Genomic DNA, 22,272 nt, shown 5'->3' with positions numbered 1-22,272 from the left:
TCTGAGGCCCGCCCCCCCCCCCCGCCCCGCAATATGTAAAATGAGTTAGAGAAGGAAATGGCAAACCACTCCAGTATCTTTACTGAGGAAACCATGAATAGGGTCATGAAGAGTTGGACTCAACTGAAAAATGAATGAACAACAATGAGGTCCCCTACAGCTCCTGATTTATTATATAACCCCTGTGATATTTATATTCTTATCTTCTCTGATGGTTATAAAGGTTTTCCTCCCTAGGACACTACTTAAATTGGACAAGAACAAAAGGGCTCTTATGGCCTGAGCCATCAATTGCCTACATGACATTCCAGTTTCAGGAAGCAAAGACAGCCCCTCAAAGAAAAAAAAAATGCCAATATCCAGCTAGTCCTGGTTCTAATTACTTCAACAATGTTTATTAAAAGAAAAAAAAACATCTCACAGATGAATGGTCAACAGTCCTTAGCTGGGCTCCAAATAATGAACCACAGTGGAATCCCCAAGTAAGCTATGTAATCACCCCCTTTGCAGGGCTGACATATTTACATTCAAACAAAATCACGTATCCCAATATCCAGCGCCTATCACCATGATAGCAGATCATGCAGATGCCAAGTTGCTCTGACACAGTCACTGTGTTACCACAAGCAATGCAGCAGGGGAAGACGCTTTCAAGAAATGTTAAACGGCAGTTGTTCTCAAATCAGAAGTGTGGAATGCATCAGTTCAACAAAAGAGGGGCTGAATGTGAAGGTCAGGTATGACAGACAGGAAGTGTGAACAAGTGAACCTAAATTACAGCAAAGGGGGAAAAAAAGAGGCTGATAATGTGCTAGGTTTTAAAGGGCTCTCAAAATGAAAAGAAGTGAAATGTCAAGTAGGAGGGCAACAAAGGAGGTGAGGGAGATTTGTGCACATCCAAGTAAAGTTGTTAAATTATATTTCAAAATCTATTAACGTGGCCCATTAACTAATAATTGTGACTTTGGAGAGCAATGAGCCATAACTTCAGGCCTTGTGATGGTGGAGTTCCCAGCATCCAGAAACTACCCCCTGTGACAAAACTTGCAAGAATTCTCCATATAATATTTTTCATTGAGAGCTCATTAATTCTAGGGTTTTCCTGACTACTAATAGTACACTGATGGCTGAGAAGGAATCAAGGAAAAGCTCATGCCTTTCACTGAAATTTACTCCTTATCTGATTTATAATTGTCTGCCAAGGTAGAGCAGGGTGGCACAGTAGAGAGAGGGCTGGACCTGGAATCAGGAAGATTTGTGTTCAAATCTGGCCTCAGACACTTATTATCTAAGTGACTCTGAGACTGTGAATTTATTTCTCTGCCTCAGTTTCCTCAACTATCAAATATGGATAATAATAAAAATAAATAAAAATGAAAACAATCTTTTAAAATGTGAATAATAACATATTACTCCAAGGACTATTGTATCAAATGAGATAATATTAGTAAAATGCTTAGCATAATGCACATGGTAGGATACTTAATAAATGCTTCTTTCCTTCCTTCCTCTGTGACCCTTGGACAAGTCACTTAACTTCTGGCTACCTCAGTTTCCTCATCCATAAAAAAAGGATAATAATAACACCTACCCTTCCAGGGTTGTTGTGAACATAAAATGAGGTATTATTGGTGAAGTACTTTGAAAGTCTTAAAGCACTATTATTGTTATGGTTATTAGCATTATTATTCTTCCTCCAAAGTGTTTTTGTCAAAAGATCCTTTGGCTTTCCTCACTTCCCTCCTTTTTCCTTTAATGCTCTAAAGATCACAAGTACTTGCATTCACTAGTTAGTCAAAACTTTTTCCCCAGTCTTCCCTAAATCAGAGGAGTCATAGGGATTCTAGATCTAAAATAAAAAGGGGCCTCAGATGTTCAATGTCTTGAATTTTACATATGGAGGAACTGAGTCCCAGGTATATTAAGTAACTTCCTCATTGTCAAATAGGTAATAACTCCCAGTGCCAAGTTTTTGTTTGTTTGTTTTTGTTTTGTTGTTTTTTGGTAAGGCAGTTGGGGTTAAGTGACTTGCCCAGGGTCACACAGCTAGTGTCAAGTGTCTGAGGCTTGATTTGAACTCAGGAACTCCTTAATCCAGGGCCAGTGCTCTATCCACTGTGCTACCTAGCTGCCCTGAGGATATGTGACTTTGTCAAAGGTGCACAGAATTTGAACCTGGGTCTGGATCCAAGTGAAACATTCCAGGTGACCCTCTGTATTTTTATTAAGGCCTACTTTTCTTCAATAGAGTAGAAAGTAAGAAGCAGAGAAAATTTGGTGAATTTTCAAAATTTTCCTTATTCTGTTTTTTTTTCTCAAAATTGTGAGATTTAAAATTGGATATACTAGCATTAAACTCCCCCTTTTAACTTTTCCCATATATATACATAAATATCTCCCAGACCACTACGAAAAAGAAGCCTCTGAGCTTTAATCGGTGAGGGATTTGTTTTTATTGCTTGGGAATGAATTAATTAGGTGATACCAATTAGGGAAATAGAAAAGTAGAAGTAGAAATGAATAATCTTAGATCTAAGCTTGGCCTATATTCGTTTATAAAACTCACTGAATCCCAAACTGCCTGCCAGGCCGAGAACCAGTACCAAACACCAAACACATGCTAAGCTGAAAAGCCAGAGAGAGAGCGAACTTCCGTTCCACCCTCAGTTTTAAGCTGGCATCCCGGAAGTTTGTCACAGACTCCTCCCCAAAAGAGAGGCCCTTCAAAAGCTGCTTCAGTAGCATGCGTTCAACTCTCAAATGATTCAGCTAAAACTTCCAGTTTTTTTTACCCCAAAACCTTCTTATTATATTATTTGTAAGGAAGCAATTTGGTACTGGCTCTAGTGTCAGGAGGTGCATGTTCAAAACTTGCCACTGGTAGGGCAGCTAGGTGGCACAGTGAATAGAGCACGGGCCCTGGAGTCAGGAGCACCTGAGTTCAAATCTGGCCTCAGACACTAGACATTTACTAGCTGTGTGACCTTGGGCAAGTCACTTAACCCCAATTGCCTCACAAAAAAAGTATCATTCCCATTGGGATGGTTTCCTATAGCCTATACCAATTCTTGCTTTTCTCTACCCCATTATCACCATTAATTTAAAACTCAAGCTGGAATAGCTGCACAGAGTAAGTAGAAAGAAGGCTGGACTTGGAATCATCTGTAAAATGGTAACAATTGTATCTACCTCCAAGATAGCTGCCCTGAAGATCAAGTGCAGTAATATGCCTAAAGTACCTGATAGATTTTGAAGTGCTAGAGAAATATCAAGTGTTTTTTTATCCTGACCTCCCATTTTTCCTGATTTTTTTTTTTTTAGTGAGGCAATTGGGGTTAAGTGACTTGCCCAGGGTCACACAGCTAGTAAGTGTTAAGTGTCTGAGGCCAGATTTGAACTCAGGTAACTCCTGACTCCAGGGCCAGTGCTCTATCCACTGTGCCATCTATCTGCCCCCTCTCCTGATTTGTTTTTAATCCCTGAAGAAATAATTTAAATTTAAAATAAAAGTCTAAATTACTTTTAAAAGAAAGTGTAGTTCCTGACTTTTCAGTAGTGTGTTTTGCAAGTATCTATATGGTAAGTATGTTAGTAAAAGGGAAATATATCTTAAGAATAATAAAATGACCTTTCACCTGAATAGCATCAATAGAATATTGGGTTTAGAATCAGAAAGAACCAAGTTCAAGTCCTGCTCAGTCACTTACCCGCACGTCATTTAACATCTATAGGCCTCAGTTTCCTCATTTGAAAAATTAAGGGGATGGACTCAATGACCTTTTGCCCTAAATCTATGATCCTACATTTTCTATTCAAAGATCTCTTTCCATTTACTGAACTACAGCTTCAGCATGCATGTACTATACATTCTATAATAGAGTAAAACTGAGGTGTAGTTAAGGAGTGATTCCACCAAGTCTTCTCAATAAACCAGTATCAGAAACAGGACTCCTTATTTCAAATTCAAGGAGTTTAGATCACCTTGCCATAGCTTCTTAATACAGTACACATTTCAATGGGCATAAAAAATTGAAATATCTTTCAAATAATTCATATGGAACAAATTATCCTGGTGTATCCAAGTGTATTTCCTTGTAGCTAGAGGAAAACTAGGGTTTTAAATGAGATGGGGATAACTATCAGCATGACAAAACCTAAATCTCTTAAGTGCTATGTTCACCAAGGTAAAGTATTTTAAAGGGAATCACAGAATGCTCTTCCAAACATCAGTGCAATAGTCCCAAAGTAGATAATCTCCATAAAACAAAGACAATAAAAACCAATTATACTATTTCCCTCCAGAAACATTTTATTTTCTTTGTCCCCAGGGCAAAATCAGGAAGGGATTTCATCTTACTTGCTGCTTACCCAGAGAAGACAGCAACAGTAAGAGCCCTAAACTCCTGAGCTGTGTATTATGAAGCAAACATGCAGTGGTGATATTGGGCAAAATCGTAAGCAGCCATTAATTCCAATGCTGAATTCAAAAGGCTTATGGGGTATTGTTATCCATTCTCAGGAATCTATGTATGAGATGAAACAAAAAATAATATATTTCCCCCTACTTAACTGAAATACTGGCTAATGTGGGCAAAAGCACCTCTTAATAGACAACCAACCAGTATTTGAGCGTCTTCTATTGCCCAATACTATGCCAAACTCTGTGGGTGATATAAAAGAATCCTTCACTATTTGGCAACTTCATTTAACTAGAGCCCAGCTAAGAATCAGGGAGTAAACAAAAAAGACATCCAAAAAACCAAAATAGAAGTCACAAAGTACAAGCAAGGAAGCTAATGGCTCTAATTATAGAGCTCCAGCTTGCCCTCCCTGGGCCTATTTAGTCTCATTTAGACACATTTCTAACAAATGTGATTCACTTGTTTTTCAGGTCCTCCACAGAACAGAAGCAGCAAGTTGGAAAAAGAAATAGTGGCTGATACAGGCAGGCACACACACAGAAGCAAAAAACATTACAGGGAAGAAAGAAGACAGAGTACTTATGAAAAGCAGACACGAGCACTCAAAAAGCAAAGCAATCTAGAGCCACTTAGTAGAGGATCCAGTCATTCTGTATACCTTCAGACAGGTCCTGAGGGCATAATCCTATTATAGAATAATATAGTAACTGATAATATATAGTAAATGATAAATAATAGTGTATTATTCGTAGATATATAGATTCATAGTGAGTTCAAATAGTAAATAATAGTATAATAACTGTTGTTTATAAACATGGTCCTAAGTCTCAGTCCAGGGATGTTCAGAATATTCTGCTTAACAGGAAAGGGAAGTAATAGATTTATATTCTTATCCAAAATGGTAGATTACAGCTTTAATGTTTAACAGAATAAATCTTCCATTATCTAGTTCCTGAGCTATTTACTACTTTTTGTTTGTTTGGGTTTTTTGTGAGGCAATTGGGGTTAAGTGACTTGCTCAGGGTCACACAGCTAGTAAGTGTCAATTGTCTGAGGCCAGATTTGAACTCAGGTACTCTTGACTCCAGGGCCAGTGCTCTATCCACTGTGCCATCTAGCTGCCCCTTTGAGCTATTTACTTTTTAAGACAGGAGTCCTGACCTCAGGAAGCCTATAATCCACAAGGGAATTATGAATGAACATATATGAAGCAATTAGAGAACAAATAAGTACTAATGAATAACATTGATTTAAAATGTCAAGTAGAAAACAAAGGAGAAAAAGAAAAAGAAAAAATGTCAAGTTGTCAGATGTCAGTCTTGCATTAAGTCATGAAGTAATGTCTCATGGAAGGTGGGGGAGTCTTAAGTGGGGCACTGAAGAAGTTTAATAAGCTGAACCCTAACTGGAGAGGAGTTTTTATTATGCATAGCAATGGGAAATAAAGTTAGATAATCAGTTTTGAGAGTGAGGTCGGATAATGAAACCACTGAATGTCAAGCAGAGGAATTTGACCTTGATAATAAAGCAGCATTTCATAGTTTTTAGAAGGATATGATGAAAATAGTAGTTCATGAAGATTAGCTATGTAGTATTAATGAGATGGAGTCAGGGAATCTGAGTAGGAAAATAATGCCTAATCCAAGCATAAAGAAGATATTAAGGGGGGATGGAGCCAAGGTGGCAGAGGAAAGGCAGGCACACACTTGAGCTCTCCCCAAGACTCCTCCAAAACCTTCAAATAATGACATAAGACAATTCCTGGAGCAGTAGAACCCACAAAAGGAAAGGGTAAAATAATTAGAAAACCAGGAACAGGCCTTGGGAGACATTGAATCAGCAGTAAAAGCAACCGCTTCTAGAAATCTTAGCCCACAGATGGTAAGGGGATCAAACAGTTGGCCAAAAGGAGATAACAGGGGTCTCTTTGCTAGCACTGAGGCAGGACTCCATTGCTTTGCCCATACTTGTATCCAGGGGCCAGTCCTGGGTGGCAGTCCCAGAGTGGGGAGAAGCACTAACACACCAGAGCTTGTGGCCAGAGTGGAGCAGGGACTCTCCTCACAGTTTCAGGGCAGAAAAGCAGGCTTGTGGTGAGTCACAGACTAGAGCATAGGCAGGCAGAGTAAACACACCTCTCCTTAGCTCATATCACCTTAGAAGAACTGAAGACTTAAAAATCCCTAGAAGTATCTCTAAGAACAGCTGCACAAAATGCCTGAAGCTTAGGACAGTGCACCCTCCACCCTGGAAGCAGAGCCCTATTTTAACAAAGAGTTAAAAGTCAAGAAATAGTCTAGGGAAATGAGTAAATAGGAAAAAATCCTGACCATAGATAGTTACTATGGTGACAAGGAAGATCAAAACACTCACTCAGAAGAAGATAACAAAGTCAAAGCTCCTACATCCAAAGTTTCCAAGAAAAATATAAATTGGTCTCAGGCCATAGAAGTTCTCAAAAAGAACTTTGAAAATAAAGTAAGAGAGGTAGAAGAAAAAATGGAAAGAGAAATGAGAGTGATGCAAGATAATCATGAAAAAAAGTCGACAGTTTGGTAAAGGAGACACAAAAAAATACTGAAGAAAATAAATAGAAGGCAATGTGAGATATCTCATTGGAAAAATAACTGACCTGAAAATAGATCTAGGAGAGATAACCTGAAAATTATTGGACTACCTGAAAGCCATGATCAAAAAAGAGTCTAGACATCATCTTCCAATGAATTGTCAAGGAAAATTACCCTGATATTCTAGAAGCAGAAGGTAAAATAGAAATTGAAAGAATCTACCAATCATCTCCTGAAAGAGATCCCAAAATAAAAACTCTCAGGAATATTATAGTCAAATTTCAGAGCTCCCAGGTCAAGGAGAAAATATTGCAAGCAACCAGAAAACAAAAGTATTGTGGAGCCACAATCAGGATAACATAAGATTTAGCAGCTTTTATAATAAAAGGATAAGCGGGTTTAGAATATGATATTCTGGAGAGCAAAGGAACTGGGACTACAACCAAGAATCATGTACGTAGCAAAACTGAATATGATCCTTAAGGGGAAAAATGGGCATTCAATGAAAGAGGGGACTTTTAGCTATTCTTAATGAAAAGACCTAAGCTGAATGGAAAATGTGACTTTCAAATACAAGATTCAAGAGAAGCATAAAAAGGTAAACTGGAAAAAGAAAGCACAAGGGATTTTAAAAGGTTAAACTGTTTACATTCCTACATGGGAAGATGATACTTCTAACTCATAAGAACTGTCTCATTATTAGGGCAGTTAGATTGAGCATATATAGACAGAGGACACAGGTGTAGGTTGAATATGAAGGGATATCTAAAAATAATAAAATTAAAAGGTGAGAGAAGAATGCACTGGGGGAAAAGAAAAGAGAGAGGTGGAATGAGGTAAATTATCTTACATAAAAGACGAAAGAAAAAGTGTATATAGTAAAGGGGAAGATGGGGGAGATGAGTGGGAGTGAGTGAACCTTACTTTCATCAGAATTGGTTCAAAGAGGGAATAACATACACACTCAATTGGGTATAGAAATCTATCTCACCCTGCAGGAAAGAAGGAGAGGAAGGGGATGGGGGTGGTGGTGATAGAAGGGAGGGCAGACTGGAGGAGAAGGTAGTCAGAAGCAAAAGTCTTTTGAGGAGGGACAGAGTGAAGGGGGATAGAGAATAGAATAAACCATGTGGAGAGGGAATAGGATCAAAAGAAATATAGCAATAGTAACTAAAAAAAATTTGAAGCAAGTTTGTCTGATACAAGACTCGTTTCTCAAACATATAGAGAAATGAGTCAATTTATTTTAAAAAGCCATTCCCAATTGATTAATTATCAAAAGATAAGAAATTTTCAGATGAAATAGTAAAGCTATCTATGGCCATATTAAAAATGCTCTAACTCACTATTGATTAGAAAGATATAAGTCAAAACAATTCTGGGATACTACCTCATACCTATTAAATTGGATAATAGTACAGCAAAGGAAAATCACAAATATTATAGGGGATATAGATAATGTACTGTTGGTGGAATTGTAAACTGATTCAACCATTCTGTAGAGCAATTTGGAACTATGTCTGAAGGGCTATAAAACCATGTATACTTTTACCTAGCAATACCACTACTAGGTCTATATCCAAAAAGAGATAGAAAACAAAAGGGAAAAGGACGGTTATATACGAAAAATACTGATAGCAGCTCTTTTCTGGTGGCAAAAAATTGGAAATCAAGGGGATTTCCATCAATTCAGGAATGGCTGAACAAAGTGTGTGTGATTATGAGGGAATAATATCATGCTATAAGAAATGATAAGCAAGATGCTCTCAGAAAAACCTGGGAAGACTTACATGAATTGGTATAAAGTGAAATGTACTGTGGACAAAGTAACAGCAATATTGTAAGATGATCAGCTGTGAATGACTTCACTGTTCTCAGCAATGCAATAATACAGGACAACTCAGAAGCACTTATGATGAAAAATGGTATCCAACCCCAGAGAAAGAACTGGTGGTGTTTGAATGCAGAATGAAGCATAAAAAGAGGATCTTAATCAAAGAAGCATAGATTCAGAACCAGAGTGAAGTAGTGATTGGTCATTGTCAGACATTAGAGTTGAACTCAGATCCAACATCAAATGGAAAGGAGGGGAAGGGAAGGGAGGAGAGGATGCTACTATTTTTATTCTCCATATGCAAACCTACATTATGAACTCCAGCCACCACCAGATATATATCAAAGAATGCTCTGAACCCTGGGATCGAATGCCAGTTGGAAATCAAGGGAGCTTAGGAGCCCATAAAAAAGAAGAGTTTTCAATCTGAGGGATTAGAAAGGAGCCAAGTTTGTACAATGTGGGAAAGCTAAGTGTTGCAGTAGATAGAGCACTGGACCTGCAGTCAGAAAGATCATAGTTAAAACTGACCTCGGATACTTCCTAGCTGTGTGACCCTGGGTAAGTCATTTAATCCCTGCCTGCATAAAACTGGAAAAGGAAATAGGAAAACAAACTATTATCTTTGCCAAGAAAACCCCATGGATAGTTGATCCATAGGGTCATGAAGAGTTGGACATGACTGAGCTAATAAACAACACCTGTACAATGAGAAAACAGAAAAATCAATAGTGCCAGGGAAACAATAAAAGTGGAACTGAGTGGGATCATTGCTAAAAGCCTGGGGAAAATATTCTAATGTTAACTAGAGACTTTTGCTTTCTACTTTTACTTAATGAAAAAGAAGAGTCTGGATGGAAAGAATGTCCTTCAATTCACAGTGCAGTAGCAGCAAACTGTAATTAAAGAAAAACAAATGGCTAAGTTCCAATGCATGACAATGAAATTTAGAGACCTATTGAAGTCACAATTTGAAACAGGCTGCATGTATCCTTCAAATAAACAGAAGTAGAACTATTTGCTTTGACAGGATCTGTGTCAAGGCTGACAGGTACAGACGTAGCAGGAGGCGATGAGTAGGGTCATCTTCAGCACTGACGTTTGGAGGTGATGGCAATAGGAAACACTTACATCTTTCCTCGTTTTATGTTCTGTGGCTTGGATCCTCTGATCCATCTCCTCTTCTAGCTCACTCAGCTGCATGGCTGCTTTGTCCTGGGCTCTGAAAATTTTAAAGGGCACAGACTCCAATTCACCTTTGTTATTTGAAAACACAATAACAAGAGATACTCTCTTCATTTCCTTCATGTGCATGCACACAGTCTGAACTCTAACCACCCCCTAGGGATATGTCACTGAATAGATAAACACCAAACTACTGGGGCTGGCAGTTAATTTTTACAATATCTGCTTCTTTAAATCATGTAACCACCACAACCGCCAAGCATAAAAAGCTCGTGTTTCTATGGCACTTTAAGATTTAGAAGGCATTTTCCTTCATACTTATCCTCTGAGGTAGGTAAAAACGTGTTGTTGTGCCCATTTAACAAATAGGCAAACTGAGTTTTGAAGAGATGAAGTGATATGTGCAGTGTCACAAAGTTTGTAACCATCTCATCTGGGATTCACACTCCAAGTCTAGCATGTTTTGCTACAAGAATATTGAACAGTAAAGGCAAAGGTTAAGTACATAGCACCAACTATGAGCTAGTCACCATACTAAGGGATTTACAAATATTACCTCATCTGATTATCACAGCAACCCAGAAAGGTAGATGCCATTAATATTCTGATTTTATAGTTAAAGAAACAAGCAAACAGAGACCAACCAACTTTTTGCCCAGGGTCACAGGGCTATTGTGTCTGAGGTTGGATTTGAACTCACATCTTACTGACTCTGGGCCCACAGCTTTTACTACCATACTACCCAGCTTCCTCAACAAAGGTAATAAAGACACATATCGGTTACAGTACATTTTATAACTTAATTATAGCAATCATACCACAGGTTAAAATGGTGGTAGAGTGGGGGAGTCACAGGGGAACAGAATGACAAATTCCCAGAATGATAAAACTGAATTCTAATAAAAGTCCCTAAAATTCCAGTTCATGGAAGATGAGTTTACACTTTAATGAGACTTGATTCTTAACTTAATTCCAAGAATAAATCATCTTTTAAAAATCTGAAATTGGGGAGGGGGAGTAGACAGGAAAAAATACTGAAAGTGATTTGTATTTTATGCTTAATAATCAGCTAATTTTAAATCTTTTCATGCATCATTCAGTTCCTAGTAATTCAATATTATGCGGGAAGTAAATTAAGTACATGAACTCTAAAAAAAAAAAAAAAGCACTTTTAGTCTTAAAATGATATGGTTTGGGATCTTTTTTTTTTTTTTTTTTTTTTTTTAGTGAGGCAATTGGGGTCAAGTGACTTGCCCAGGGTCACACAGCTAGTAAGTGTTAAGTGTCTGAGGCCGGATTTGAACTCAGGTACTCCTGACTCCAGGGCCGGTGCTCTATCCACTGCGCCACCTAGCTGCCCCAGGATCTATTTTTAAACTTATTTCCAATACAGGCTGCTCAGGCCATGGTAGTTTGATTCTATCGATCCCATTTTTTTTCCTCTTATGTTCGGCTGCTAGGTGAAGACCAGCTCCTCCATCCTCATCTCAATAAACTCCAATGACTCCCTATTACCTCAAGGATCAAAATTAAAATTCTGTTTGGCATTTAAAGCCTTTTTCAATATGGCCCCATCCTATTTTTCCAGTTTTCTTATCATTTAATCTCCTCCATGTTGTCAATGTTTCAGCTACACTGGTCTTGTTTACACACCATGATCTTTAAGCCCTTGTGCCTGGTATCCGTTATTGCTACAATGTTCCTTCTCCCCACCTTTGTATCTTGACTCACTCTTAGTCTCACGTCAGACACCACGTTCTTTGGCAGGAGGCCTTTCCTGGTCCCTTCTCCACCCCAGCTCCCTTGCAGGTCACTTCTCTGTGAGATTAACTTTCTTGTACATTGTATATATCTCATTTACACACACAGTCATTTGCATGTTGTCTCCCCTATTAGAATGCGAGATCCTAAAAGACTAGCACTCTTTGTCCAGTGCTCAGAAGAGTGTCTGGTATACATTGTAGTATTGTTGTTGTTCAGTGGTGTCTGACTCTTCATGACATCATGGACCATAGCACTTCAATACCGTCCATGTGGTTTTCTTGGCAAAGATGCAAGAGCGGTTTGCCATTTCTCTCTCCAGTAGATTAAAGCAAACAGAGGTTGAGTGACTTGCCCAGGGTCACAAAGCTATTAAGTGTCTGAGGCCAGATTTGAACCCAGGTCTTCCTGATTCCAGGCCCAGTGCCCAATCCACTGATCCACCTAGGTGCCTCTGTCTAGTGCATAGTAAGCATTTAATAAACACTTATTGACTGATTATAGCATTTCTGACAAATTGTCATTCATCCTCCACTTGAATATTTGCAGGGAAGGGCTACTTCCTAAGGCAGCACAATTTCTTCCTAGTTTTTCCCAATATAAACCATTGGTCCAGACATCTGGTTTTAAATTTTAACATCACCCACCTCCAGAGAAAGAATTATTGGAGTTTCAATGCAAATTGAAGCATACTATTTTTCACTATTTAAAAAAATTTTTTTTGGCAGGGGTGTTTTCTTTCTGTGAGAAAATAATTATTAATAATAGATTTTGTGGGGGGACCTAGGGACCCAGTTCTAGTCGGGTTTCTCTAACTCCCCCCACTTCAGCAGTCAATATTAGGAGTGTGGTCAAGAGGAATCCAAGAAATAGAAATAAGACCCTTTGTGTCTAGTCCAGTGAAGTGAAGGGATTAAAACCACACCAATTTGAATGCACCTTTGCAATCAGTTGGTCTCCCATTAGACCCTGATGTCATCATGTTACACTTTAATATGGACCATCCTCAAGTCACATCAATCAATGGAACTGAATGATGCTGACCAATTAGCTTTGATCGGTGTGTAGCAACACGCCTCTATTAAAAGAGGATAAAAGTCAGGAACACAGGAGGCTCCTGGCCAGCGCCATCTTGGAATTCACTTTTGGTCTGGACCCACGGTCAGTTGGCGAGCACTCTCCTCTTAGGCCAGAGTAGGTAATGTAGGGCTTCTGCACTCAATTTGAGGCAATGTGCTCTCTCAGAGACAATATGGCACTGGGGGCTTTTTGTGCTTTTGTTAAATGCCACATGATCAATTCTGTACTAACATTTCAATGTACTTTAATAATAAATGCTTACTACCTAAACTGGTGCAATAGCCATCAATTTATAAGTAGCAGTCTTTTGAAAAATTCAGTCTGCCCCCCCCAATAATTTAGCTAAAAACAATCAAGTCCCCAATAATTTAATTAATACATTTCACAACATGACTAATACGGAATTATGTAGTGCATGATTGCAAATGTCTAACATATCAAATTGCTTACTGTCTCAGGAAAGGGAGAGGGGAGGGAAGGGAAGGAGGAAATTTGGAAGACAAAATATAAAAAGACTAAGACCGTTACAAATTGGTTTTTACATGTAATTGGGGAAAATAAAAGTTTCTTTTAAAAATAAATAAATTTTAGCATCTATTCTCAGCTATCTTAAGAGTGATTCAAAACTACTTTTCCTTTTCTTTTTCTTTTTTTTTTTGGTGAGGCAATTGGGGTTAAGTGACTTGCCCAGGGTCACGCAGCTAGTAATTGTTAAGTGTCTGAGGCTAGATTTGAACTCAGATCCTCCTGAATCCAGGGCTGGTGCTCTATCCACTGCACCACCTAGCTGCCCCAAAACTACTTTTTGAAAGAATTGTGACTATCTGTCCCATATACTTCCAATTTTTCCATTCAGAACTACTGTCCTCAGATCTTTTAAAGAGGCCAGAACCTTATTCTTTCTCCACAATTTGGAAAAAAAAATGGTTTTAGGAGTAAATATTTCTTCATAAGTCATTATACTTCTTTCAAAATCATCACTGATCTTTACAACAATTGCATGGATTATGTAGGACATATATTAATCAACTATCCAATAAGCATTTATTATGCATCTACCATGTTCCTGGTATTGAACCAGGCTCCATTTCATAGATAAGGAGACAGGAAGTGAAGCAATTTGCACATAGTCTTATAGTTTGTAAGTGATAAAGTGCAGATGATAGAACTGCAAAGAACTGCTTCAACCAATATTCTAGTAATAATGCAGTTGAGGGGGCGACTAGGTGGTGCAGTGGATAGAGCACCGGCCCTGGAGTCAGGAGGACCTGAGTTCAAATACAACCTCAGACACTTGACACTCACTAGCTGTGTGACCCTGGGCAAGTCACTTAACCCCAATTGCCTCACCAAAAAAAAATGCAGTTAGCATTAATTAATCCAAAGGTTTAGCTGTTTTTAAAAGTACTTTTTAAATAAAATTAAGGGATACATATTACAATTTTAATATTATTTTAGACAGTCAGCAATTATCAATAAGTGGGCCAGGGACCCCAATGGGAGGAAAAGTGGACATCAAGACTTTTTCTGGAGATCCACAAAGTGAAAATTATTTTTACATTAATACTAAGATATTTTCATTACTAGCCTGCTAAATATCTAGAGATATAAGCTATATAAACAAAAAAATCTTTGGGGTCCTCAATAATTTAAGACAGTAAAGGGTAGCCCTGAAACCCAAAAGTTTGAAAACTGCTGGCATAGAGGATGGAGAGCCAGCCTGGGGGTCAGGAAGACTTCAGCTCCAGTCCCACATATGACATACTTATACAGTTATGTGACCCTGGGCAAATCACAGAGATCCCCCTATGCTCCGAGAAATTCTCTAAGACACTAAGTAGCAGAGCAGTTACTAATATGAATTGGTTGAAGGGGTTTCCTCATTGAGCATTCCTTAAACCAATAATATCAGAGGATACACACACACACACACACACACACACACACACACACACATATACATTTCTTTTTTTTAAACTACCTTTTCACCGCGATGGCTAGGTTTTCTATCTCAGTGCTTTGAAGTCTGATCTCTCGGATAAAGTTCTTGATAACATGTTCGTAAGGTTGAATTAATCTTGGCTCCAAAATGTTGATGTTCTGATACAGAACGCTAACTTGTTCTTTTCTGCCAAAGGAAAAGAAAAAAAAAAATGAGTACCCATTTGCAGAATGAACACTTTATAGACAATGGTATCAAAAGCAAATCCAAGGCATAAAAGTAGGAATGTAAGTAGCCCATGGAACATCAAGGCTGCCTAGAACAGAAAGAATGTGTTTGGAGAGTAACAGAAAATAAGGTCTCAGTGGTAGGACAGAACCTAATTCAGGACAGTTTCCCTAATTAGAAAGAGGAACTTAGAGGAAAAGGATAAGATAGAGCCAATGGATGTTTTCCTAATGAACATTCCAATGAAAGTACATAGGAGGTTTTGAGCAGAGCCATACTTTTTACCTTTTTGAAGTTTTTCTTTATTAGCACATTGTTTCTTTTTTTGCTCTCTCTCTATATATACATAGATGTATGTATGTATATATTTTATATATACACTATTTCTGATACATAATATTCATATACACACATATACATACATACATATTCATTCATTCATTCCTTGGACTGCTTGCTCATTCATAGAATTACAAGTCCATTTTTCTTTCTTATCCCTTGTGAGAAGCCAGCCTTGATATTGTCTAATAACATTAATTTCAGCCATGAATCTACTGTGGTCACAGCAGCACTTCCTAAAACGAAAGTTAGAAATTTTTTCATTGGGTAGGAAAGGGGTTTACAGTTTCCCAGAAGAAATTAACAACTTTGGGGCCTAAAAATAACAATATTTAAAATCACATCCAAATAACAAGTTTGGCATAGGATTTTTTTTTAATACTATTTTTTAAATACTATTTAAATACTATTTAAATATATTTTTAATACTATTTAATACTATTTTTAAATACTATTAAATACTATTATGCTAAATACTATTATGCTAAATTTAGCATAAATACTATTATGCTATTAGCATAAATACTTTGTTATTTTCCAGTTACATGTAAAGAGTTTAACATTTGTTTCCATAAGATTTTTAGTTCCAAATTTTTCTCCCTCCCTCCCTTCCCTCCCTCCTTATCCAGACAGAAAGTAATCTGATATAGGTTATATTTGTACAATCACATTAAATATATTTCTGCCTTAGTCATGTTGTGAAAGAAAAATCAGAACATAAGGGAAAAACCTCAAATAAAGAAAAAAACACCAAAAATTAGAAACATTATGGTTCAATCTACATTCAGAATCCACAGTTCTTTTTTCTGGATGTGGAGAACATTTTCTATCATGAGTTCTTTGGAATTGTCTTGGATCATTGCACTGCTGAGAAGAGCCAAGCCTATCACAGTTGATCATCATACAATGTTTGCATAGGATTTAAAGTTCAATTTGGGGAAGCCTTTAGCACAACATCTTCATCTTGAAGAGGGAGAAAATACAAGTAACAAAGGAGAAGTAATTTCTAATAAAGCAATGAGGAAGAGGAAGAGCAGGGAAGGAGAAGAGGGAGAAGGAAGAAGTAGAAGGAGAGATAGAGAAGAGAGATGGAGGAGAAAGGAGAAGTAAAGAAAGGAAAAGGAGGAAGGAGAGTGAGTAGGAAGAGAAAGGAGAAAAGAGGAGGAGGGGAAAGGAAAAAGAGGAACAGGGAATAAGGAAAAAGGAAGGGGAAAAGGAAAAGAGGAGGAGGGGTTGTTGTAAGGTTAAATTAAGGAAGTATTTCTAAAGCACTTCAAAACATTAAAGCAGTATAAAATGTCGACTGTGATTTTTTTTAAATAAAAATTTGTCATACTTTGTAGGGTTCTTTTCAGTGACACAGATGCTATGGCCAACCCTGAGCATCCTAGAAGGCACTTCCCCCACCATGACCTACATAGGCAGGAGGACTTCTTATCCTATGTCATATTCACACTGTATATAAAGTTTCAAGTTCTCCACTCCCAACATCTACCAATTTTTCATAGTATTTCAAAACACTAGATGTCATCCATTAGCATCAAAATGACAGTCCATACTTCTTTCTGCATTCACCTGGCACCACACAAGTGCCAAGCCTATGCCATGCTAGCTAGCAGACTATACAGAATCCAATAATTTAGGAGATGTGGTTAATTTCTCCAGTCTCATGATGTTTTCTACCTGGTTAATTTTCCAATCCAATAACATTTTCTCCCACATGGACTGCTCTTGGTTACTGAGGCTGCATTTCACAGGTTCTGAGCAAAGAGTAAATTAGAAATCAAATCAACAGTTGTTAAGTTTCTGCTACATTCATTCCAATCACTTTAACACATTTGAAATATCATTTATTATATTTCCCCAAATAACCTTGTTTATATTTAGTAACAAGTTACAGAACTCTAAAGTAGGAGAAAGATAGGACCCATCAAAAAACTGCCACTTAATTCCTGAAATGGAATGCTTCTCTTTTGATATACAGGTTAGTCCGGAAGGCTTAATACTGTACTAAGAGTTTTTGGACAAGATAATACAAGTTTTAGCAAGATAATACATCTGGACAACTGGAGATGGTCCCGGATGTTTAAAGCAATTGGAGTTAAGTGACTTGCCCAGGGTCACACAGCTACTAAGTGTCTGAAGTAAAATTTGAACTCAGGTCCTCCTGACTTCAGGGCCAGTGCTCTATGTACTGCATCACCTAGATGCCCTATAGCACATCAATATTATGCATGGGGTTTTCTTGGCAAGGATACTAGAATGGTTTGCCATTTACTTCTCTAGCGTATTGATGTAAACAAGTTAAGTGACTTGCCCACATCTAAGTATCTGAGGCCACATTTGAACTCAAGTCTTCCTGGCTCCAGGTCCAGCATTCTATTCAGTGGTCCACACAGTTGCCTCTGCCTGGCACATAACAAATTCTTTATACATATACATATACAGATTCAGATACATATACATACACCTATACATATACCTGTACATATATGTATCATGTGGCTATATAAATTCTTTATGTATACACATACTTTACATACATATATACTTTATACACACATGTATATAGACATACATACTGACTGACAGCTAATAAAAACCAACTGTTAAATTTTCAACATGAGCCTTTACACCTCAAAAATCAGCAAATACTACAAATCAGGGCTTGATTTGGTACATCAAAAAGAGGAGACTAAAGTTTAATTGGGAAACATTTAATAAAATGAATAAAAATACAATGCAATATAAATAATGTTAAGTTGTGGTTTTTCTAAGTCAATATTTAGCTCAAGATTTGTTTCTATTTGCCTTTGGCACCACTGGTCTAGAGCCCCAAGAGGATGAATGACTTGCTAAGGGTTACAGAACCAGTATATGTCACAAGCAGAATTTGAACCTAGATCTTCCTGGTTTCAAGGCCAGTTCCCTATTCACAAGGCCAAGCTGCCTCCCTGATATATGGTGTCCTTCCTTACAACATAATACTGGCAGATCCTGCCAAGTTGTAAAGTCTTCAAGAATCACTGTGTCTTCCATCAAAAGCAAAGCTTAGATAAATACAAAGCTTGGCTATCAAATGATGAATGTTTTGTGGTCACAGTTCCAATTGAATGAACCCACCTTCTGAAGCCTAGAAATTGTCTCAATCAGAGTCAGGACCTACACTCCTGAAATTAGTTATCTTTCAAATTACTGCATTACAAGCTGAGAAAAAAAAAAGTTCTGACTTACGAACACAGCCTGAACATCCCATGAACACACACACAATTCTTCACACAAAAGAAAATCCCTAAGGGAAAGATCATAGGGTTATACATTTGGGAGTTACAAGATAACTGATTTAAAGCTGGGAGGAGTCTTAGTGGCCACCTAGTCAAAACTCTTCATTTTACTGATGAAGAACTTGGGATTTGGATGAGTACAGTGACTTAAACAGGGTCATACATCTTTTAAGTATCAGATGAAGGATATGAATCCAGATGCTCCTGACTCCAAGTCTAGCACTGTTTACTGAGCCAAAAGATGCTACATATTTTTTACAGAATGAGGATAGGGAGTAGATCAGCAACTTCATGGAGACAGGGAACTCTGAGATGAGAAAATTCCCTCTAAATACATTTCTATAACTCTGACAATCTGGGCATTCACTAGTACTTTCATGGCTATGAATAAGGCTTTTTGTTATTCAATCACTTTCAGTCATGTCCTACTCTTCATGACCCTGTTTGGGGTTTTCTTAGCAAAGATAACAAAATGGTTTGCCATTTCCTCTTCCAGCTAATTTTATTGATGGGGAAACTGAGGCAAACAGGGTTAAGTAACTTGCACAGGGTCACACAGCTAATTAGTGCCTGAGGCCAGATTTGAATTCAGGAGGATTGAGTCTTCCTGACTCCAAGCCCTGCACTCCATCCACTGTACCACCTAGCTGCCTTGAATAAGGTCTAATCAGTTCCAATTAATCAGATCACCTCTCTTCATCCAACAGTAGACCAAGATCTCCCTAGATCTTCAACTTCCAGGGGTTAGCTAGATGGCACAGTGGATAAAGCACCAGCCCTGGATTCAGGAGGACCTGGGTTCAAATCCAGCCTCAGACACTTGACACTTACTAGCTGTGTGACCCTGGGCAAGTCACTTAACCCTCATTGCCCCACCAAAAAGAGAATAAAGAAAAAAAAGAAAAGATCTTCAATTCCCTTCTCACTGTTCAAATATCAGCTTCAAAGTCTATTTTTCCCTAAAATCAAGCAAAATATGACAACTCAGCATCCCCTTGAAAACCAAAATTTTGAGGGTTAATAAGTAGAAAAAATCCAATATTTTATATTATCCATGAGCTTGTGTGAAATCACAAATGAAATGCACAGTCCAATTAGGAAGTTTAATTAAGGATGGCCTGAGGGTGTCCACGTGGCTACAAGTTCTTGCCAGTTTCCCTATCTACAGAACCAGTTTAAGCTTGCCTGGGGCCAATTACCAAGTCAACCAAACTGCACAAATAAAGCATAAACAAATGAGGCAAACAGTATCTTCTATGCAGTAGTACAGAACATAGGAGTTTTGGCCCCTCCTATGAGGTCTAATACTCTTAGGAAAATGCTAAGAGTCTATTGTCATCATCATGAATAATATTTATAGACTGCACTTTCCTAGACAGCAAGACTTTGAAAACACATCATCGTCACTTTATTATTTATTATTATTTTTGAACACCAACAACATGTCAAGCATTAGAAAGTCATCTGCTCATCCTGTCCTCTCAGATAACTCAACAAAAAATCCTGCCTCCAAGTACTTGAAGGACGGTCACGAGGAAGGAAATGACTTCCTCTATTTGACCCCAGAGGGCAGAAGCAGAAGGTAAAGGGTAAAATCTGCAAAGAGGAAAATTTGGGCTTCATGTCAAGGAAACGCTTCCTAACAGTTGTGACTGCCTCAAAGTGGTACGGGCTGTTTGGAGAAGTGGTAGGTTCCCTTTCATTATAGATCTTTAAGCAGAGGTTGAATAAGCACTTGTCAGTTACGTGATATTGAGGATTCCTCTTCTGGCTGGTTTGGTCAAAGAGCTCCCTTCCAACTCTCAAACTTAAAAAAAAAAAATAACAAACCCCTTATTATTCAACTGACTGAGGGAAAAATAGCTGACTCACAAGCAATAAAACAAAGGATACACAATAATTATACAAATTTAAGGGAAAAAGGAAAATCCATGTGCTTTTTGTTCCTTTCCTATGGAATTTAGAGATTATATTTTATTGTTTGTTTGACAGCAACTTAAGGACATAAAAAGCATAATTCTGAATTTATGGAATATTTTTCAATGCCATAAATACCATAAACACACCATAAACACAAGATCTAGAAAAATAAACAAGGACCCGTTCCTGTTCTTACTTTCTCTTTGGTGATCACAAACCTGGGTTCAAAGGGATCCATCATTATCTCTATACAAATGCCTCCTCAAACCACACACCCATCCTTAATCTCTCTCTCTCCCTCTTTTTTTTTTTTTTTTAGTGAGGCAAATTGGGGTTAAGTGACTTGCCCAGGGTCACACAGCTAGTAAGTGTTAAGTGTCTGAGGCCAGATTTGAACTCAGGTACTCCTGACTCCAGGGCCGGTGCTCCATCCACTGCTCCATCTAGCTGCCCCTCTCCCTCTTGTCTCACATTATTGTTGTTCAGTGCAGTCTGAGTCTTTGTGACCCCATTTTGGGTTTTCTTGGCAAAGATACTGGAGTGGTTTGCCATTTCCTTCTCCAGCTTATTTTACAGATGAGGAAACTGAGGTAAACAGGGTTAAGTGACTTGCCCAGGATCACTTAACTAGTATGTGTCTGAAGCCGGATTTGAACTCAGGAAGATGAGTCTTCCTGATTTCAGGCCCAACAGTCTATTCACTGTGCCACCTATATGCCCTTACACCTAGCTGTCCTACCTTGTCAATGGCCTTTTGGCTATCTCTACTTCGTTGACCCACAGGCATCTCAAATTCATTATATCCAAAACAGAACTGAGTTATCTTTCTCCCTTAAACCCACTTCCTACAAATATCCCTATTTCCTATTGAGCACATCATCATCTTTCCCCAAAATTCAGAACACCACTGTCATACTTGCCTCTTTTCTCTCCCTAATCAATTCTCTTCCATCCAATCATTTTCCAAATCCTGGCAACTCTACCTGAACAGTATCTCTCACATACATTCTATTCCCTCATCACCCCCCCTGTTTCTAGTCTCTTTCCTCTCTGATCCTTCTACTTCTAAAATAATCTCTTTTTTTTTTTTGGTGGGGCAAAGAGGGTTAACTTGCCCAGGGTCACACAGCTAGTAAGTGTCAAGTGGCTGAGGTCGGATTTGACTAAAATAATCTTAAAGCAAAAGTCTGTAACTCTCCTCCTCAAGAACTGTCAGTGGCTTCCTGTTGCCTTCTAGGATAAAATACAAACTTAACTTAAAATGCAAAGACTTTTGAATATCTGCCTCCACTCCTACCTTTCCAGGCTTATTACATTACTCCCTCTGACACACTTCAGTTTCAGCCAAACTATCCCCAAAACTCCAAATTCTATTTCCAAGCTTTTGTATCCAAAGGTGTCCTTGTAAGAATGAAATGTACTCCTTCCATTCCACTCTCTCAGAATCCTTCACTTACTTTAAATCTCATTTAAGGTGCTACTTACTTCAGAAAGATTTTCTTGATCCCCTGGTTGTTTAAAATATCCCCCTCTTCAAATTATATTGACTTTACTTATCTCTAGAAACACTGGAACCTTCCAATAGAAGATTCTTGTGGGAATGGACTGTTCATTTTGTTTTTGCATGCCCAGCATGTAATACCATGTTTTGCAGATAGTAGGGGCTTCATAAATGCCTGTAAAATTGAATTGAAGAAAATATGATCCCAGT

At 38.1% G+C, this 22,272-nt stretch overlaps 1 protein-coding gene across 1 annotated transcript in view; it reads right to left on the bottom strand.

Moving 5' to 3' along the window:
- Positions 1 to 22,272, bottom strand: part of RASEF (RAS and EF-hand domain containing) — a 108,967-nt gene that overhangs the window by 46,994 nt on the left and 39,701 nt on the right. The window contains exons 2-3 of the mRNA XM_043975626.1: positions 14,830 to 14,976; positions 9,954 to 10,044 (exon numbers count right to left, since the gene is read on the bottom strand). Of these exons, the coding sequence (XP_043831561.1) occupies positions 9,954 to 10,044; positions 14,830 to 14,976 (238 nt within the window). The remainder of the gene's footprint in view (positions 1 to 9,953; positions 10,045 to 14,829; positions 14,977 to 22,272) is intronic.

This window comes from Dromiciops gliroides, chromosome 1 (genome assembly GCF_019393635.1).
Source record: "Dromiciops gliroides isolate mDroGli1 chromosome 1, mDroGli1.pri, whole genome shotgun sequence".
Lineage (NCBI taxonomy): Eukaryota > Metazoa > Chordata > Mammalia > Microbiotheria > Microbiotheriidae > Dromiciops > Dromiciops gliroides.
The sequence above is the reverse complement of the archived record's forward strand: the minus strand, read 5'-3'. Positions and strand labels throughout refer to the sequence as shown.